Source organism: Hydractinia symbiolongicarpus, chromosome 9 (assembly GCF_029227915.1).
Source record: "Hydractinia symbiolongicarpus strain clone_291-10 chromosome 9, HSymV2.1, whole genome shotgun sequence".
NCBI lineage: Eukaryota > Metazoa > Cnidaria > Hydrozoa > Anthoathecata > Hydractiniidae > Hydractinia > Hydractinia symbiolongicarpus.
In genome coordinates, this window is record NC_079883.1 from 13,263,973 (window position 1) to 13,285,194 (window position 21,222).

Genomic DNA, 21,222 nt, shown 5'->3' on the forward strand with positions numbered 1-21,222 from the left:
TATGATATAAGACCCTCCAAAACGGACAGTCGAAAGCGGACACATTTTCCAGGTCCCAAACAGGGTTTTCCCGCTAAATTTAGTAAAGCGGGCGAAAAGAAAAATTTTGACCGGAATATCAAAAACCACTATATTGTGTTTTTTCTGAAACACCTGTTTAAAATACTTTCGTGGTACTACCTAAAATATCTAAGAACGCCTCTATTGAGCAAAATTGTATTTCTTCATGCCAAATTGTCTCTCAAAACTTTTTCTTTGCCTGGCTGACGAGACGGACTAAAGTATAATATGGGCATGCCTAATTGATTTCATTCTTTTGGAGTCGAACTTTTTACGAATTTCTTGCCTAAATAAGCAAAACCATTGCAAGCAGACATCAAAGCGGACATCTAGGTGGACAAAATGTTTGGTCCCGTGTCCCGTTTAAAGAGGTTCAACTATATCGTATCTCAATTAGCCAGCATATAATGCAAAAACCGAATATGCATGCTTGCAATAAGTGTAGTACAGAAAAAATATTGATATCAGAAGAGAAAAAAAGAGTCAATACCAAACGAATGTTAAATTCACTAATCAATATTAGGCATCAATTCATTTACACAGGAGAAATGATTTTAATTAAAAGTTAAATAGTTATTTTTATTAAAAGAAAAAGAAATTTTGTTTACTAGTTAAATTAGTGTACAAAGCATTACCTAATTAGCTGTGCTTACAAACCTAGTTTCATTCTCCCTTCATAACTGCAGTTCATAAAAATACTTTTAAAAATAGGGACGAGACTGTGTAAAAAAGTTTATAAAGCATATATAAAGGAATTGATATTGAAAAAGAACAAAGTTAATTGCTACTGAATGCGTGAAAAACATATCGTGCATTGAATTCAAAATGTTCAAAAACAGAAACACTTAGTCGTATACCATGAGGATCGTGATAACGTTTGAGCGAGAAAGGTTTGCTATCAATGTCTTATCCACAGACACAGTGGCTGTAGTAAAACAATTAATTGAAAAAGAGATTCAGATTTTTGCTGAGCTATGTTCACATAACTGTCGATCACAGCTTCAACTTTATTTTGCAGACAATCTGCTAAAGGATGACACATTGCTGCATGATTTGGGAGTCATTTCTGGATCTATAATTAGATGTAAATATGTCGAAACGCCGGTAGCCGATATCTGTATTGATATTCCTTTCCTTTCGAAAAGAATTGAGTTAGATTCTTTTGATAATACTGCAACAGTAAGTAATTTGCGTACGATTCTCCAAAATAATTTAGGTATTCCTGTCGGAGTGTTTAAACTGTTGACAAGGGAAGGACTCGAACTGTATGATGTAAACACACTCGAATACTACAAATTAAAACGGGGCTCAGCAATCACACTGGAATTATTCTTGGGAGTGGAGAAGGTTTTATTACGTGCTATTAATGGTGATATATTACAAACCATGAGATATATTTCTGAATTTAAAGTTGATCCAAAGATGAATCGATTCCTGATGCGAGTCGCTCTGTTCATATCCGCGCATTATGATCATGTCAAGTTGGCTTCGTTCCTTCTCCGCAAAGGAATAAGGTAGATACGTAACTTCTCCTTTCTCATCTTTAATCGATCCATTAAGAAGAATCCATTAACATAAGTTGTATGTTATAGGCTTCCTTAAGAGAGGGTACGCGTTTTTATATGCAACCGTCTTGATAAAAGATCGGTTTCTACTAAAGTCAGTAACATGTGTTGCGCAACTGTTGTAAGGATAAAAGAACTCTGTCTCTACAACATTTGTTGGCAAAATCTCTTGTATCGCTTTGTTGTTAAACATGTGTTTTCATTGAAATAACAACTGTTTTAGGAGTCCTGTACAAGAGTTATACAACAGTCGCTTAACAATTTTTATGCTAATGGAAACCGACCTTAAGAGCTAAGGCTGAGAATTAGGTTAACCCTAAGCAACTGATCATTCTAAAAATTTTGTAAGTTTAAGCAACCAAAACTGAATCTGATTAATCTAACAAGAAACTTTCACAAGAGTTCGTTAAAAAATGGATATTTTTTTTACTAATGGCTTACAGAGAAAATAATGAGAAAAAACAAATCAAAGGGAAGATGATCAATGAATGTATCAAAAAGTGTGTTTCTCGATTCAAAAACATCGAAACTTTTATTGTTTACAGAAAAAGTTATGAAAACATTTAACAAGTATAATCCATAATTTGGAGTAAAAAATAACCAATGTTCTAACAAAATCTATTTAGATCGGAAGATCCCCCAGGTATTCACCCATCAAGAACATGGTGTAGTGAAATGTCACATCCTGATATTCAAAAATGTCCTGTCCACCAAGCAGCACAGCAAGGAAATATAAATTGTTTAAAATTATTCCTTAGACATAGTTCTACTTGCGCCATTACAAGAGATGGGTATCATAACACTGCTATGACGTATGCTGCAAGAAACTTAAAGTTTGATTGTTGGAAACTTATCTTAGTTGAGCAATTTAAAAAGAACAAGCGACCGGGATTTACACATGCCTCACAAATACATTTGTTGAGATGGTTAAGACAGGCTAGAGATGCAACCCATAATCCTGCACCGAACGATTTTTTGTTGTCTGTTGACGGTTACAACCCACAATGCTTTATGTTGAATCGCAGAAGATGTACTTTGAAAACCGCTGACACAAATAATAATAAATTACCGGTTCTGCAAAATAGCACTTTCGACGGGGAAAATGGTAACGGTTTAGCTCCAAAAGATGTTAACGATAATTTAATAAACGAGCCTCGTTCTTTAATTTTGCCAGATATTTTTCAAAGCAGAAGGAAGAATTCTAAATCATTCAAGACAAACTATTTGGAGACAACCGTGTTCAAACAGACCGGATTAAATGTTCATAATTTAGCTAAAAAATGTCTAGAATTTGGTCAAAAGTTTGAAAATAAACCATGGAGACATCAATTAGAAATTGCTTTAAGAAAAAGCAAGAGCGATATTTGTGGAATGAAATATACCTAAGAACATGTTGTCATTAATTTTTATCTCGCTGGATACAAGCAAATATACTAACGGGTGGATATTATTTTAATAGAACTTTGTCAAGATGTGAGTGTATCATGACCTCAAAATACTGACTGGCAGAGCCACGCAGCAGAGGACCAAGTTGTCAATTATATAGCTTAGCATTCTTGTCCCCAGAGTTTTTTTGATGCAAATCCGGTTGAGAGGAGGACTGAAATACTGCCATTTATACTACTTGCCAATACTCATGATCACCTGACTAAAATTACATTTTTCTTCCGGTAGGTCGCCGCACGTTTGGCTGCGCAAAAGTGTACATACTTTCATTCATTAGTGAAATGTAAAAAAATGCATATTATTATTATTATTATAATTGATTTTAAGTTTTATAATAAGGGTAAAACATATAAACACGTTAATTTTCTTGTAAAACACGTCCCATGATATTAGGTAACTTTTCAATAGATGTAAAATTCCGAATGGAAAACAGTGAGAACAGAAGTTGTTCCAAGAATCGACTAATTAAGAAATACCAAGAATTACTAACGCAATGAACATCATATTTTTGCATACGACTTTGCATGTTGTAGAATGATCATTTTGCCTATACTATTTATTATTATAATTTTTTTGTCTCTTATCATTTGCGTAAAAATTTTTGCACGCGATACATTTCAGAGGATTAATAAAGACATAATATATTCTAATACTTTATTCTGAATTCTAATTCTATAATTATTTCATTTCTTATTAAAAAATATATACACTTTAAAGAATATTTTACAAAAAGGTTGCATCGAATCTTTATATCTGCATCAGGTATCTGTTCTTAGAATTTCTTGTACCAGCAAACGTAACAAAAGAGACACATTGAGGCGACAACGCAAAAACTTTCGAGTAAATCCAGAGTTTTCTTCATTTCTTTTTCTCTCTCGTATTTTTGTGAAACTTCATCAGCAATTTTTCTTAGTTTCAAAGCGACTTCTTTTTCAACGTTATCCATCTCAATTGTTTAACTGATCTGAAGTGGTTTGGTACAGGTTATGCTTTTCCAAATTTTATACTTTGTACTTAGATAATTCGCTTGGGAATTCTTGGTGCACGATTTATTCTAACTTCTGCTATCTGAGGCATACTTGGGCCTGCCTACTACCGCTATTTCATCATATAGTACCTTAATTCATGGAATTTGCGCAGAGCCAACCTATTTTGGGGAATACCTTATCAGAAAACGAATTTGCAAAACACATTAAGTAATTAATTAACGGTAAGTTTCAACGTCCCTGGAGATTTCATCCTAATGGCTGGCTCTTTCTCCCCTTTGGCTACAACTAAGTTACATCACCCGATAGAGATACGTATAGCATTGCTCTAACTTGCTTACCTGCAACACAAGCTGGTTTACAGTCAGTAGAAGGTTTCAAATTGGATTGCAGCACTACATAAAAAGCGCCGGAGTGGAGACTCGTATCTACAACCTTATGATTACAAGTTGACATCGCGGAATATTTCTTTACAGAAGGTGCGAGAGTTAGATTTATAATTCCAACGACTAAAATCCTAGGTAACTCGGCTGCTTTGGAATTTTTCTTAAACATTTAATTTTTCCTGACCCCAAACACGTAACATTTTCTCATAAAATTGACTTGATAAGTCCCCACACGGTAAGTGAAAACAGGATTACGTCATTATGTCTAATAAGAAATTTTATCAGGCCGCCATGACAGACCTTAACTTTTAGGAAATTTTAGCTAATTCAAAGCAACTTCGTCCGCATGGTCTCGTAGCCCCTGAGCCGTTAATACAGAGCGGAATTAACAAAAAAAAGCAAAATACCCGGGTAACCGAATTATAATCGTGGTTGAAAACAAGGAAAACACACAAAGAAGGGAATTTAATACTTTAAAATTATATAGCTATTCTACTTGATTCATGTCAAAAAAAATTCAAAAAAAGTATTACATATTTGGTATTTTTCGTCTTCACTACTTTAATGGCAGAAATTTTTTGCGGGCAGAAATTTTCGCGAAAAACTTTCGCAAATTTTCCAAAATCTTTATTTTTAGGATCAAAAACTTTTACGATAGACAAATTAGTAATTCTTGATGTAAGAAAACAATCAAATATTATATAGAAAAAATTCACCAAATTATTGTTTCACTCTTCTCTTCGTTTTTTGTTTTAAAATTTGAACTTTCTGATACAAAGATACTCAAACCTTTCGTCTTTCGATTTTTCGCTGATTTTCCCACATTTAGACGGGCTTTGGAGCCATTTTTCGGGCTGGTTATTTTTTTCGTTGTGATTCTATTATTTCTACCCTTGTCCTCGGAGCCCTCGTTATTTAAGAGTTTCTGGCTTTTAAAACTTGGAAAAAACTTTCACGATTTTTAGAAAAAGTTGATTTTTCGCGAAAATAACTTTCGCGAATTTAAGGTTAAATTTCTTACCGGGCAGAAATTTTCGCAAAAGGGGCCAAAATCGCCAAAATTTCTGCCCGCAAAAATTTCTGCCCTTAAAGTATTTAAGATCAACTTCGTCTGGAGATAAACAACGTGGTCTATTCAGTGCAAAAATTGTCGACTTTTACAGTTAGGCTGTCCTTATGACAGACATAGCAACCATGCCCGGACATGGTCAGTGCAGTAAAATTAGGTTTTTTAATCCTTAGGCTTTTAGAACCTTAAACAGGCCCAGGCAATAGAAGTAATCGCCAATATCATATAGCCGAAGTATCTATCTCTGATGATAAAATCTTTTGGTTATGAAGAAAAATGATTTTATGTTATAAGATAAATATCAATGTCTTTTTCTGCAAAAAATCTTTGGCTCTTACAGAGGAAGTCCCTAATGCTCTAACAAAGAGCTTTGATAACAAATAATTGATTTTCAAGGAAAAGGTTTTGTAGAAAAAAGTCTCAAAACTTCACAATAAACTTTGAAATCTTAATTTGTCAATTTAACTTTTGAAACTTACTTTATATATCAACCTTTGGGCGTGTCCACTATAGAGGGGGGTATCCAAATTATCAGTTCTTAAGGATTTTGTAACTTTGGACCCTGAAATTATAACCGGCTGCTATCATGTATCAACCTTGGCGCGAAATCTAGAAGCTTATGTATAACATCTTGGGCGTGTCCACCAGAGACGGTATTCAGAAGATCAGTCATGAACGATTTTGTAACTTCGGATCTTGAAATTATATGTGCCTATATAATGAATGGTACGTGGAGATTTTGTTTATAAGAGTTTAACCATCAATTAATCCGTTTCCGAAAAAGATGTTCGTTGTAAAGAGATGTCCGCTATGAAAGATGTCTACTATAAGAAGGTTTTACTCCCGCTTATTCACTGCAACTTCACTGTTTAAAATTTTAGTCATTTCACCCTATTATTTTGCAGCTAGTTAAAAAAACTTTTCTTAGAAATTCCATTGCATGGATAAATGAGGTTAAGTACACTGCTTTTCTGGGCCGGGGTGAATTCCCGGACATAAGTTTGCGGAAATGCTTTGATATATCTGTTGCAACCATCAATTTTTTTTTGGTAAATATTGTTTTCTGATCTCCCTTTGTTGGAGAGACCAGCTACCTAACTAACTTGTATCTCTGACAACAACGCGAAGATTGCGGACTTTAAAAGTGCGTTACCATAGGAACAATGCTTTGTCACATTTTTTCGAAAAAATCGTTTGTTTATTACTTAAAAATTCGTGAAAAAAAGTATACGAATAATGATAAATACAATAATACGAATAATGCTAAACTGATTAAAACAGAGGTGAGTTATGGATCTTTTTAGTGAAAAACGGAAATGTAAATTTATGGCTAATACACCTTTCCCAAATTTCATAAATTATAATAATTATTACGTCATCCAAAACTTTATAATGGTTCTATGCTCTTCAAATAAGGATATTAAGATAGAATATTAAATTATCATGACAAAACTGAAGTTTTTAGAGCAATATAATATTCTGGTTGGATTTTATTTAGATTTGAAGAAAATAATTATTTTGAAAACGAGGCTATTCTTGGAAAGCTCGGCTATATGAATGGTTTGACCGTACTTTTCGGTTCGCAATTGGGGTACTTAACGAACAGAAATATTTACGAAATTAGGTATTTTGTTCTACCTTTTGCTAAGGAACTTAGGGATAGAAATCATTTTTAGTATCGACCTCTTTAATTGAGTTTCACATAATTAGGAAATTCGGGAAAGGTCTATTGGAAAAACATTAAATTTCATATTTATTGATGACGATTCCATTTATATCCAATAAATAAATAATTCTGTAAAAAAATTAAATTTTTGACAAATATTGAAAATACTGAATTTGTGTCTGAACCATTCATTACAGTACTTTTCATAAAAGAGTGTACCACCCCAAATATGTCGGCAATTTTGTGTTGTGCTTATAGTGTGGAAAAATGTTTGCAGATTTCGTTTAGAGCTTGGTAATGGATGAGTGACACTCGAATCGTTGTCAAAATTTTTTAACAGATTTTCATCAAGTCGTAACAAACAAGGCTTCTGTTAAGAAAAGGATAGAGATAACACCTTGAGACGATGAACTTTAAAACATTTTAATGATGATACAAATTAAAGTTATTAGGATGGAAATTCCACAGAACTGCAACCTTCGTTACGCCAGCATGCGTAAATATTTTTGAAAATTTTTGTCTATACGAACAACCTTGTTCCCAGCACATATTTCCAATGACAACTTTGTTGCCTCGTGATAACATTCTCATAAGCTCGTTGCCAGAGTATTTCGCTTTTTTAATGAATTGCTCCTTAATAACGGCTCAGGGGCCATAAGACCCTGGGGACAAGGTTGACATTCTAAGCCAAAGCTACTGGGAACGAAGACGATGCACGAGTAAAAATGGGTGACACGCCACAAATTTTTTTTCAGATATAATAGAATTCCTAATTTAAACTCAGCCAAATAAAACCTGACTGTGGCAATCGAGACATAAAAGGAATTTGCCCAGAGTCTATTATTCTTATCCAATCAATATTTACCTAATAAAGAATTAAAAAATGAAAACTTTGTGCTTTTTATGTCCTTTCATCAGTAAACACTTTGAGTGATAAGCCAAAACATCAATCATCTGCGCGTTTTTCTGTTGGTTTTAGTGTTGCTGATGCCTCTCGTGTTGTTATAAGGTTTTTAAAAAACAGCAATCTTTTAATTATTCTGTTTCTGAGCCTGAAAAACCGTCCCCCTGTATAACAGGCGTTGCCTTTGGTAATATTTGTTTAGCGAATTCCATAGGCTTATTTTTACCTTCGAGTTCATCCAACTTTACAAAACATTCTCCGTGGCACTTTGGTCTTGAAAGTAGTCCCGATTTTCCGTACAGCCTAATATTTAGTTTTTCCTCTTTTAATTCGTGCGTGGAAACCGGAGCCATTGTAAAGGTGAGAGTCAAAGCGTGGCTTGAAGCTAGCGGTTTCCACTTGGTCTTTATACGAAATCTATTACTGGGTTTTAGTTTAATATGAAAGTTAATGGATGGCGGTGTTGTTTTATCCAAAATGTTCAAACCATTCAATGAGCGAATAACTCCCACAATGCAACTGGTGCTTGCTACATATTCCAGAGAAAGTTTTAAGGTGGCATGCTGGGCGAAATCTTCTTGATCTTCCGCCATAATGTCTAATGCTGTTTCTTCTGTGTATTGCTTATAAGCATGAGCTTGCTTTAACAACATTCCAACTTTTCCTTCAGTAGCTACTCTCCTTTCCGTGCCAACTCCAACACCATCCTCGTTTTTTTGGTAGCCATATTTTTTCAATATGGCTTCTCGCGGCGTTTCACTGATCTCCTCCTCATACTCTAGAAATGGTTGATCGATCTCCTCATCGTCCTGCTTTTTGGCTTTTGTGAAATCACTATTTAGATATTTTTTGGCAATTAGATTCACAAACACCAATGCAACCAACAGAACACCCAACACGGAGAAAAAAATGAACAAACCTAAAAGGAAATTCAACATTAACAACAAATGAGTTTCAATAGAGCAATCAAAGTTTGGAATTTATCCAATTTCGTCTCCTTGTAAAAAAACTGGTAAACGCTTGATACAAAAAATAAGGACTCGCACTCTAAAGCGACCTGGATATCACGACCTTTTCTTACTTTTTCACGCGCTTCAGATATTAAAAAGTGAAAAAGAGCCTGGGAAAGAGGTTGTCTCTGCAGGAGTGTAACTAAGAAAATAAAAATAAAAGACTGATTTAGCAAATTTTTTACTCATCTTAATAAATTCATTGTTGTGAACGCTCTTGTTTAGGTCAAAACTAGCTAATCAGAATATTAATAATAAGAAACCTTTGATATTTTCGTATTAACAAGCGGTGTTAGGAACCTTGTTTTCAGAATTGGCCAGAGATATATTTACTAAAAGCATGATTTGTTTAAAGCGACATATAGTTAAATTAATCAATCTATTAACTAATGAGCCATGAAAAACACTGGATTGTTAAATTATCGGTTTGGTTCCTATCATAAACTACATTTTTACCTGTAAAATCATTTTTTCGGTCGAAATGCGTGTTGTTAAATCTCAGATTCATGTTTAAACCAAACGCTATACCACCCTTCCCTAAACGTGCCGTTTAAAAATTTACGGGCGAGGCTAATATATATAAAAAAGACAGATATAAGCGAACGCCCTTCTTCTTACAGCTGATGAGTGACGAACGCCACCGCAGTAGACAGGGATATGAATTATGAACGTTATTACATCCTATACCACGTGGATTTTACCTGGAAACGTTTTTGGAAAACCAAACATATTTCTATTCACTCAAATTTTTTCCCTAAATTCACGTATAGCTGCTACATCAACAAAACACACGATCACTTTGAATTAGTATTATGTATGTCGGAAAAAAGAGATTGTTTTTTTATGACCTCTAAATTGAGATTGGATATTGAGGAGAGGTGAACTGCATCACTTTTTATGAATTTTTTGAAGATAAAACAAACAAACAAACAACAATAAATAATTAAACATATTCTTACCTATCCCCATTACGGTCGCATTTTGTAGATATTTCTTCTGTTATATTATTTTTCTAAAAAAATTTACATTCAACTTACGTCTATACGATTCCCTTGTTTTGCTCTCTAAATAGCCTGAATAAGCAGCAATTAAACTCGACCAACTCACAAAACACTGTAAATTTGGAGGACATCATTATTTAATTGGGCCCTCCTTCGCAGAGGATTAATTACCAATGTGTATTGGCACTACATGTTTTTTACCATTCCCGATTGTCAACCTCGTCCCAAGGCCTCTTTTTTATTCGAACGGTGAGAAAAAATACAGGAGAAATGTTTCTTCTTGCTGTTTTAAGATTCTCAGAAAAAGAAAAAAAGCCCTAGGAATGAGGTTGCGTAAATGACGCTATTCTCTTTTATATGAAAAAAGGCATAAATGGGAAACAAAACTATCTAAATTTCAGCGGAGGCCAAATAGACCTTTCCGGAATTTTCTACTTATACCAAACTTTAAACGGTCGATGTTAAAAACGATTCTTATCCCTAGGTTTCTTAGCAAAAGGTAGAACAAATTACCTAATTTCGTAAATACTTCCGTTCGTTAAGTGCCTCATTTCCGAGCTAAAAGTTACGGTCAAACCCTTATATAGCCGAGCTTTCCAAGAATAGCCTCGTTTTCAAAATATTTATTATCCTTAAATCTAAGTATAATCCAACAAGAATATTATTTTGCTTTAAAAACTTCATTTTTGTCATGATAATTTAATATTAGATTAGATTAGAGATTAGATTAGATTAGGTATTTTTTTCGTAAACAAAGAAGGTATATACAGTAGTAAAGTGTTACAGTAATAAATTCAATAAATTTAATTTTTACAAGATTAAAAATATGCAATAATACTATCTAACTAAACACCTTTGTAAACCAGGAAACTCACAGAAGACAAATAACTAGTCTTATCATTGAGAACCTGTTGAAATAACATATGATGCTCTTGCTATGAAGACGCTTATATATAAAAATATGCATGAAAAAGAGAATTAAAATAACCTACGTAAAAAATGTTAAATAACAAATGCCTGCAAAAGATAAATAAAGATCTAAAAGTACAAGACTTCATTGTTCAATCTATGTAATATAAATGTTTTTACTTTGTTCTGAAAACATTTAAAGGATCGCTGATTGTCAAGTACAAATCTATCAATTTTGTGTATGCTATTCCAGATATATGGACCACGATATGAAGTTGAGAACTGACTATCTAAATATCCTTATTTGAAGAGCACAGAACCATTATAGAATTTCGTATGACGTCATAATTATTATAATTTATGAAATTCGGGAAATGCACGAAATAAAGATGAAAATCGAAATTTAACAACTGATTTTTTTCATGTGTCCGCTCTACACAGTTTTTATAAGGGAAAATCTAATTTAGTGTGAAAAAAATGTCCGTTTTATAAAGTGTTCGCTATATATCTGTTCGTCTTATAGAAATTTTCTTGTTAGAGTTTGACCTGAAGTCAGTCCGTTCCAAGGAATAGTGTAGTGTGTTCTTATTTTTTTCAACCTTAAAGTTCTTATAAACTAAAGTTCTTATAAAATGTGTACACAAACCAGAAAGACTTAGTCTTAGACAGAAATACACACATTTTTTTATAAGAATATGCATTATAAAAAATAGGCTGAGATTTCAGTTCTATTGTTTAGAACAATAGAAAAGTATAAGAATAATGACCAGCTTAGTTAGGTTTTTAGCATTTTTAAGATTGCAATTTTCTAGGCCTTTCTTGTTTGTCCAGAACAGTATAAACTTCCACAACAAAAAATTTTGCGTCATTGCTACAGCAGTTATTATAAGCGAATAGATAAGCTGCTTACCGCATGCTTGTTAAGTTTTTTGTGTATAATTGAAGTCACTGAGACAATACACCGTAGGAGGCCTAGATGAGAGGCTAGGGACATTGTTTCCATAAAATCCTTCCTGCAGGTTAGGAGACTGGTGAGGAAATAAAGCCAATTTATAGAGGGACTACCAACTAGTAGAAGGGAAACCAAAAAGAAACTCAAAATAATTTCACACCAGAGCGGCTGAATTAAACTATCAAACTAACTTGGCCAGATTGAAAAGGTGTATAATAAAAATCATATGATGTGGCGGCGCACAGTGAATGCATATTCTTTACTTCACCTATTTAGAAGTTTTCAAGTTTTGGGGTCAAGAGAAGGAAAGGATCCTTTTAATTTTATCACTTTCTTAACCTCGTACTCAAGACTTCTAGGGTTTATTTGGAAATAATTTAACCCTATTCGGTCCGGGGGGGGGGGGCGGATTCCGCCCCCCCTGACGGTTTTTTTTTTAATAACTCCTGATTGCTTTGTTATATGGCTATGATACTTACTGAGTTTCAACATTTATCTATTAGACACCTGCATGCTAATTTTTTAGGTCCCATACCTTTCAGAGGCTTTAATATTGGCCATTACTCGAAACTACCCCTAAAAATCTCTATGAAATCCTTATAATGGGGAAAATATAATAACTCCTGTTAGGATTATCCTTAGAACTTGAAACTTGCAACACAACTTTGTTTCATCAAGAAGAATCATTTGGAGTAATTTGAACACGTGACTAATCCGATTTCCCGATTTTGTCGGATTTTACCCGAAAATCGAAAAAAAACGGATTTTCGGGCAATTTTTGGCAATTTTTCATCCGATCCATGTAAAAACCGGAAGATATCTTAAATAACTTTTATTTAGCTTTCAAAAACTTCAAACAGAATGTAAAAATTCGCTCTAGAACAAAAGTTATTATATTATAAGCAGATAGTGGCATTTTTAACAATTTTCAAGCTTTTGATGACGTCACAGAAAATGTGCTGACGCAAGCAAATTTTTTTTGGCGCCATTTTGTTCCTTTTATGACGTACTATAAGTGTGCCAAGTTTGATTCAATTTGAACAACCCTATGAAAAGTTATTGAGGGGGGGCGGAATCCGCCCCCCCCCCCCCCCCCCCCGGTCATAGTATGTTCGAAAAACCCCGGACCGAATAGGGTTAAGGCTTTGATTCTGGTCTAAAAACTAAAAGCCCTTGGAAAAAATTTGCTACCTTTTCAAACAAAGACTTTCTAATTCCTTAAAAGCTTTATATATTGTAATCTATTTTATCCTTATTTCCGTTCACAAAGAAGGAAAACAATATTGGAATAAAAGCATCGATTTTTAAAGGTCCAGAATTTCAACGATTCTAGTAGATTCGCGAAAATATCCTTCCAACCTTTTTTTTTATATGAAGAAGCATCGCTTAATAACCAAATAATAATTTACGAGTAAAAATACTCCCTGGAAAAATTAACGCCTCCCTTTGGTGTGTTCACTGTATCAGAAATGTCCACCCTAAATGGAGAAATTTGATCAACCTAGTAAGCAGTCAACCAGGACCTGAAAATTTTACACAAAGAAAGGGAAAGAAATAGAAATAAAAAAAGGGTTAAAAAACTCAGTAATACAAGTAAACCTTTACAATCTGGTTTTGATATGCAAATAAGAAAACTAGCCTGAATCCAAGGAAATTTAATCCAACAACACGTATTTTATAAACAATAAATTAATTTCTGAGCAATTACCAAAAAAAGAAGGTTGGACCGCGCAATCAATCATTAGTTTTCCGAAGCCGTCATCCTCTTCTGAAGAGTTTCATATCATGGGTTTTCCTTACAAAAGTCTTAAAGACGAGAATATTTTCAATGATTTTCAAAGCATCTACTGGTAGACTTATGGTATGGAAATTGCTTTCAGTGCGGGAACTCTTGGGTTCAAACCCCGGCCGAGTCATGCCAGAGACTATAAAAGTGTGAAATTATCTTTTTTGCTTGGAGCTCAGCATGAGAATAGGATTGCTTCTTAGGCTTTGTCTAGTTGTTGTGCTTGCACGACTTTTATAGCTCAAATAGGAGCTTTAAATGCACTAGGACCCCTTTCGCAGAAACCTCGTTGATAGCAATACCAATAGGAACTGAAGAGACTAACAAGCAAAAGGAATGATGCTACAACTAGTCGTTAAATTGTGGGAAATCCACAAGAATCAATGTCGCATTTGCTTTTTCAGCTGAAAAAATTTCGTGCTTTCTTAACACAAAATCGACCCGTATGGCATACAAAATACCGACATTAAAACGTTGATTTAATGTTTGCAGGAAATATTTTAAAACAAGTCTACTGTCGTAACATGCACCAAGCACAAACAGTACGACGTTGTAACATCCTAGCGCGGTTTACGGTCAAAAGTTCTTTGTGCGAAAATATACTGTGTGCCTGAAAATCTTATTACCTGGAATGTCCCTCCATTCAGAGAAAAAGATTCCCCTTAATATATATTTTAAAGCAATGGTAGGACTGGGAATGAAGTGGTGAAAAAGACGAAACCATCCCTAACATAGTTAACTTGTTGTACTTGATATATATTGTAACTGTATACATAGCAGAACTACAAAAAATTTTTTCCGGAACTCTTTACCAGACCCTTATTATGCTTGAGCTACATATAACACGAGTCTTCAGAATAACTGGCTAAATATAAAACTTTAAAACTTAACACGATGCGTGGATACTTTAAGCATGGAATCTTTGCGATTATACTACCATCTTGAACATTCTTAAAGCAACGCCGGCAATTTTGTTTACTTTTTAAACAAAGTGGTTTATTTTTCTTCTGGTATCGATTCGGGCACACCCCTTGTTAAACCTCTCCATATAGTTAGCCCACCACGAGCAGATATGATTTCAGTAAGGTTTATGTAACATTCGCCGACACAACGAGGTCTCCCAAACACACCTAAGCTCTGTTTGCGACCATATACACGGAATCTAAACATGACGCGGTGTTCAGCTGGCGGCAATTTAAACTTGAATTTAAAATATTCGTCAATTCGCGACCTAGAGTTTCGTATATCGTACCAATGAGTTTTAATGGCGTACTTCTTAATCGGTAACACAACAACGTGGACTTTTATTTGCAATGGCGCGTCATGGTCTGTGAACGTAAGTCCGTCTATTTGTATAATTTTTCCAGCCACGTATTTCATGTCCCTTGAATAAATAAGCGATGTCTGTATATTTGAGTTCAAACTAGCTACCGCACTTAACGTCAGCCAACTAGCTTTACTCTCTAAGCTGACAAATGAAATTTGATCGCCATATGCCGACATCGGTAGATCATCGCTTTCTGCATCCGACGCCGCCACTTCCGCTAATGTTTCGTGCACCGATGTGACGTCCGACATGCTTTTATCACCGTTCGTCATGTATAACGACGACTCCTTTAAGGGTTTCTTGATTACGTCACGATTCTCGTCTTGAGGGACCTGGCTGTATTTTCTTTTCTTCCCTTTCTTCTTACAACAACATTTCAATATGAAGAAAATAACAAAGAAAGTAACGAGCAAGGCTGCGAATGTTATTCCAACTGGAACATACCCTAAAAAGGGAGAATCGAACATATGTGTTATCGTGTGATTGGTGCTAAGCACACGCCCTATGCGATTATTCAAAGGGGCTTTTTATTTTAAACTTTGTATTAAATACGAGACAGAAAGAACGAACCCTTTGTGCTATTAAAAGAAACGAAAAATTCTAAGAACTGCTTCTAACTACAATCCCAGACATAATTTTCTTGCAAAAACTCGCTTTTTTAGTCTGTATTACGGAATAAATAACGTGACAGACCGTTGAGGTCAAAAAAATCGGGAAATCAAGACACCCAAGAGCCTATACTGCAATTTCGTTTGATGTTAGTGATAACTGAACTTTGATAAGTTCGCAGTACGTATCACCCTCGTCCCCAGGGCTTTTTGCCTTTTTAATATATGAGAAGCACGTATTATCGAAACAGTGTGCGACGAACTTTGAAATTTCATTTGGACGAGCATATGATACTCTAAAATACAACCTCCTGGGACGAGGTTGTCTAAAATGAACCGTGGGCAATTTTTTGAATCTACTTTCATTCTAATCTTAAGCTTCTGATTAAAAAAGGAATTAATTCCTTATTTAATCAGAATTAATTCCTTATTTAATAGTTACGAGTGCAGCACTTAAAGCGTTCCATCCTTGTTAAAGACTGTCGAAGCAACCTATTTTCCAGACTTCTTAAACACAAGCCTTTGAAAGTTGATTTTCAGTGACCAGTTGTACTTAATAAATAAGATGTTTGGTAAGTATGGATAAAATGAGCGTTTTAGTTTTTTTATGTACCCCACAAGGACACACAAATGTAAATGACAAGGTGACACTAAATTAAAACTTTTTCCTGAAACACTATCAAAGAAACAGTGTTCACACAAAAGAAAAAAATTGTCTAAACTATCACATTGATTTGTAGCTCCGTATTATTCAGCAAGCTGTTTTTATGCAGACACCAACAAACGCTTCAAGTAAAAGCTCTTTTATAATTAAAGTTTTAAATTGAATGTGTACTTATTTTTCGCAAATTAATTTCTGACCTAGTGCTTCAGTTGCTAAAAAAATGCCACAAATTTGATAGAAAAGTTGCTTATCTGTTGAGAATATGAGACGTAAACAACAACTTCTTCAACATCAACTACGACTAGGACAAATAACGAATAAACCAACAAAATAAAATATTTTAGTCGACTTACATTCAAAAGCCATAACACATCACAGTCCTTCTCTTCTTCGCCGTGTTTTTATATTTAAGCTCCACATAGGAGAACAGATTGCTTCACGACACATAACTTCACAACAATTACCGCCATTATAAAAACATTTAAAGATTTTCTAAAAAATCATGTACTTTACGCAACACTGCGTTTTTTTAATTAATTGCTGAGGGAATAAATTAAGATGCTAATTTTTATACATCACACGCCTAGATTTCTAATTAAACTGGTATGTTTTAATACAAATATTTCTTGTTTTCATACAAACAAGAAATTCCAGTGGATTGAACATACTGTGCAGAGTAACGTTTTATATAAGAACCTTAGTTTTTAAGAACGTCGAGGCTAGATATTGCCAAACATTAGGAGGCATGCTAAGAACATACTTAATCTGAATTCCTTCATAGTATCAGAAGAAAATAATTTGAATCTAGATTTGCTAAGAAACAGTTATTTTAGAATTCTTATTTTTTCTTCGTGTACATACATGAAGGTTTTTACGATAAGGTAGCTTAAAAAAACAACTTTATCCAATCCTAAAATCGGCCGACCGTCCAGTCAGAATATGTGAGGCGTAGAAGACGAGGTTGACCAAAGACCTCAAAGTTCTTATAAAAAGGGTATTTTTATGTTCTCCGTATGATCGCACTTTTTTAGAAGCAATCAAGTTGTATTATCTTCAAAAGATCTGAAAATAAAAGAATTAAAATTTGGCTTAATTAGTGTATGGCTTCTTACAAAGCGCATAGGTGCAGCTTGAAATGGAAAGATGTGTCATGAACACAACATGTAAGATTAATTAGTAAAAACACGTCATACAGCCAATTAATGTAGCTAGCAATATTCGCTTCTAAGTTACAGCTTAGAATATGTACACAGCATGCGCTGGTAAACGCATTGAGATTTTAAATTAGGGAGGGGACGAGTTTGAAATAATTCACTCGGGTTTAGAACACTAAAGCTTGCGAAATATTTAGGCTTTAATATCGCCCGTGAGAGAGAGGCGTTACTACTGTTTCACCTGTTTGAAAGAATTTTATATTAAAACTGATATATCGTCTTTTTATTGTTTTAACCCCAAGCGGCGAAGAGAGTATGAATGGTCGGGAACAATTACAGACGCAGTAAATGTGTTTTGTTATGATAATAATGTCTCTCTGCGACATAAAGTTAAAATTAGCTGCAACACCTAATGAGTGAAATATAAGTCGGTAAAAAGTCACACATTATTTTTTATGAAATCGTCATATAAAATGCCGGATACCAAATGTTGTAAATTTCTTTTTGAAGTATCATATCAACCTCGTCCCCAGGGCATCTTGTATCTTTTCTGACCCTGGGACGGCGATGCGAACATGGCCCTGGAGGAGGCTGGTCCGATATGAAACCTGATTGGCGCGGATCTATCGCATAATTATTGCGTCACGTATAAACATTGTGGCGAGGTAGGCGGCGAGGAATGCGTCGAAACAAAGACAAATCTTTTGCGACGGAATCTGTTCTAAATAAAAATGGCTGACGAGATGAAAACAACGTTTTGCAAGACAAGTTTTTACTTTTTGGTATTGGCAACTACATTTTAAATTTATGGCTGTCAAAGACATAAAGTTTTTTTATTGTTTCAGCTTTAAACTGTCTATGGCTTAAGGAGATTATGTTGCAACAGAAAAATCTAAAAAAGCATTATTGTAGCAATTTAAGTCTAGTAGCTAGTAGCTGTCTAGCAGTCTAGACATGGATGCAAAGGTTTAAAAACAACTGGTTATTGGTATGATGGTAGGTGCGTTTAATATCGTTTTAAAGACTACATAAACAACGTGGTTTTTTGTAAGCTGAATAAATGATGTAGTTTTATGATTTTTTTGATGTTACATGGCTAGCTTATATAGCTATATAGCGTCCCAGGGTCAGAAAAGATACAAGATGCCCTGGGGACGAGGTTGGTATCATATTTTATTATCCATTTTTATTTCGTTTTGAAAAACAATCAGTTCTTATTATTTCTTCCAAGTTTAGTCGGTAAAAAGCGACTAAATTTTGTGCGTCATGAAAGGAACAAAATGGCAGCAATAAATTTTTGATGATGTCAGCACTTTTTCTCTGACGTCTTCGGAAGCTGGAAATTTGTCCAAAATAACACTATCTGCTTAAAATTCAATTAATTCAGTTCTAGTACGAATTTTAACATCCTGTTTCAAGCTTTGTGACAGCCGAATAAATGTTATATAACATGTCTTCAGGTTTTTCAAAAAAACGCCAAAAATTGCCTGAAAATTTGTGACAGACACCAGAAATTACAGGGCATGATTCTGTTTAAAAGAATTTAATCCGGAAAATCTCCGCAAAGCCGTTTTTTTACAGACCTTGTTTTGGTTGCATGCAGCAACCACGGTAGAACCAAAAACGGAAACATGCTACAAAGGCCATTTTGAAGTCGGGTTTGTAGGTCTCTTTTTGACGTTTTTCTCTTCTATATACTTGGTATCTTTAAGAATAGTTATTTTTTTGTATGTTTCACGTTTTACATGTTAAGAAGAATATATCATTACCGTTTTTTAGCCATGTTTAAATCTTCTGCGAAAGCCAACTTAGTATAGCTAACCTTTTTTATTCCTATTCTTCATAAATTTTTTATTCAGTTTGGTATACTATTATTTATTTTTATGTTGAGGTTGTGGCTATCTAGCTAGCTCTAAAACTGCCTCTGTCTAAAAAGTGAAACTGCAGTTTGGCTACAACAAAATTCTTAATTAATAATCTTATGATGTTAAATTATATTATACTATACGGATGTGCGACATGGTCTACCTGTACTATTTGCTAAGCGCTTATCCTGGTATTAACGATGGTCTGTTTCCTGTGTTTTTATTTAAACCGAATCTGTGATTTTTTAGAAAAGAGTATTAGGCCTGTGCTAAGCGCTCAATCAGGCTGCGCGATAAATTTTATTTTGAATTTTCACGGGAACTGATTTCGCAATATAAAAAAATTGTGGCCCGCGCTTCACTGGATTTACGACATACTCTATACCTGTACTAAAGCGCTCCACCTAAGTATGTGATACAGTTTGCGATTCCTATTAAACCCTCAAGCTAGTGTTCAACTCTGGGTCACAGTTTTACTTGTGGCTTAACCCGGCGTCTCTTTAATAATAGCCGTACTTTGTCTGTCTGTCCGCGAAAACCGCATCCCGTTACGGAAACACGAAATTTTTAAAATGCGCACCAATCCAAATGCGATATATTTTTACCAAGTTTGTTTTGACCACTCGCGCGTAGTGTATAACATTCACGACGCCTGATTCTTTAAAAAGCGAGCCACGATTTTCGCGACTGGACAAAGGCCATTTTGAGTTCGAAAATGGTCATGTGTAGTCAGTGTGTGAGGTTTGTAGGCCTGTTTGACTTTTTTATCTTCTGAAAGCTTTATATCTTTGTAATATTTGTTTTCTGTTTGTTTTCAATGTTAACATAAATATATTGTCACGGTTTTTAGCCACGTACAGATCTTAAACGCACCAGTTCTAAGATTTTTGGCTAGGAACGAAGATTTTGCTAGCTAGCTAGCTATCTAGAGCCTTTACTCAGTACTATTCTGTATGGTATAAGAGCTTTTTATCCTAGCCACCATTCATTTTTATGTTGAGGCTGTGGCTATTTGGATAGCTCCTTAGCTATATCCTTGGCTAAAAAGTAAAAGTACAAAAATGCAGGTTGGCTATACAACAATATTCTTAAGCAATAATTTTTATGCTAAATGCAGTTAGCTAGGTAGCTACATCTTTTATTATTTTCATGAAAACCTTTTTCAGCAAATAAAATGATGAGCGATTGTTTTAGCTGGACGGGTAACGACAGACTATTCCCTGTGTTTTTATTTAAACTGAAGTTGCAATGAAGTTTTCTTGGAAAAAAGTAATACGCCTATACGCATGTACGACGTGGTTGACCTGTACTAAGGGGTCAGCTAAATGTGACAATTCATTTTTAAACTTTCTCGGAACCACACCTATTCGGATACTGTCTGCCTGGACTAACCGCTCAACCCTGTGTTAGCAATGGACTGTTTCTTGGGTTTTATTTAACAGGGGTTTGTGAGAAAGTTTTTTAAAAGAGTATTATCCCTATATGCCTGTGCAACACCGTTTAACTGCAATAAGCGCTCAGCCCGGTATCACGAATAATTTTTTAACTTTTACAAAAACTTATTCTGCAAAATAACGCACGGTTTCTAAGCTCTGTTTTTATCAGCTATCGTTGCGGGAAAGTTATTTTTTGAAAAAATGTTTCAGTCGCTTAACGACATACTGCATACTTGTACTAAAGCGCTACACCTGATTGTGTGGCACAGTTTACGGCTCTTATTAAACGCTCCGCAGTGTTCAACACCGGGTCACACCTTTACGTGCGGCTGAACTGAGCGTTTCGACGCCGGGTCACCTGGCTAGTTTCTCTAAAATAACAGCCGTCATCTGTCTGTCTCTGCGCAAAATGGCACCACAGTAGCGAG

At 34.7% G+C, this 21,222-nt stretch overlaps 3 protein-coding genes across 3 annotated transcripts; 1 reads left to right on the forward strand and 2 right to left on the reverse strand.

The window, feature by feature from the left end:
* The first annotated feature begins 890 nt into the window (after positions 1 to 890).
* LOC130657002 (protein ANKUB1-like) lies at positions 891 to 3,062 on the forward strand. Its single transcript, XM_057459954.1, has 2 exons — positions 891 to 1,574; positions 2,252 to 3,062. The coding sequence occupies exons 1-2, from the start codon at positions 919 to 921 to the stop codon at positions 3,009 to 3,011; spliced, it is 1,416 nt and encodes a 471-aa protein (XP_057315937.1). The 5' UTR covers positions 891 to 918; the 3' UTR covers positions 3,012 to 3,062.
* A 4,518-nt stretch (positions 3,063 to 7,580) lies between these two features.
* LOC130657226 (uncharacterized) lies at positions 7,581 to 10,209 on the reverse strand. The gene is made up of 2 exons (XM_057460202.1): positions 10,052 to 10,209; positions 7,581 to 9,001 (listed from the first exon to the last, which is right to left on the reverse strand). Exons 1-2 carry the CDS (start codon positions 10,059 to 10,061, stop codon positions 8,214 to 8,216), a joined length of 798 nt encoding a protein of 265 aa, XP_057316185.1. The 5' UTR covers positions 10,062 to 10,209; the 3' UTR covers positions 7,581 to 8,213.
* Positions 10,210 to 14,467: 4,258 nt separating this feature from the next.
* LOC130657425 (uncharacterized) lies at positions 14,468 to 16,834 on the reverse strand. The gene is made up of 2 exons (XM_057460408.1): positions 16,693 to 16,834; positions 14,468 to 15,512 (listed from the first exon to the last, which is right to left on the reverse strand). The coding sequence occupies exons 1-2, from the start codon at positions 16,703 to 16,705 to the stop codon at positions 14,737 to 14,739; spliced, it is 789 nt and encodes a 262-aa protein (XP_057316391.1). The 5' UTR covers positions 16,706 to 16,834; the 3' UTR covers positions 14,468 to 14,736.
* Positions 16,835 to 21,222: the final 4,388 nt, after the last annotated feature.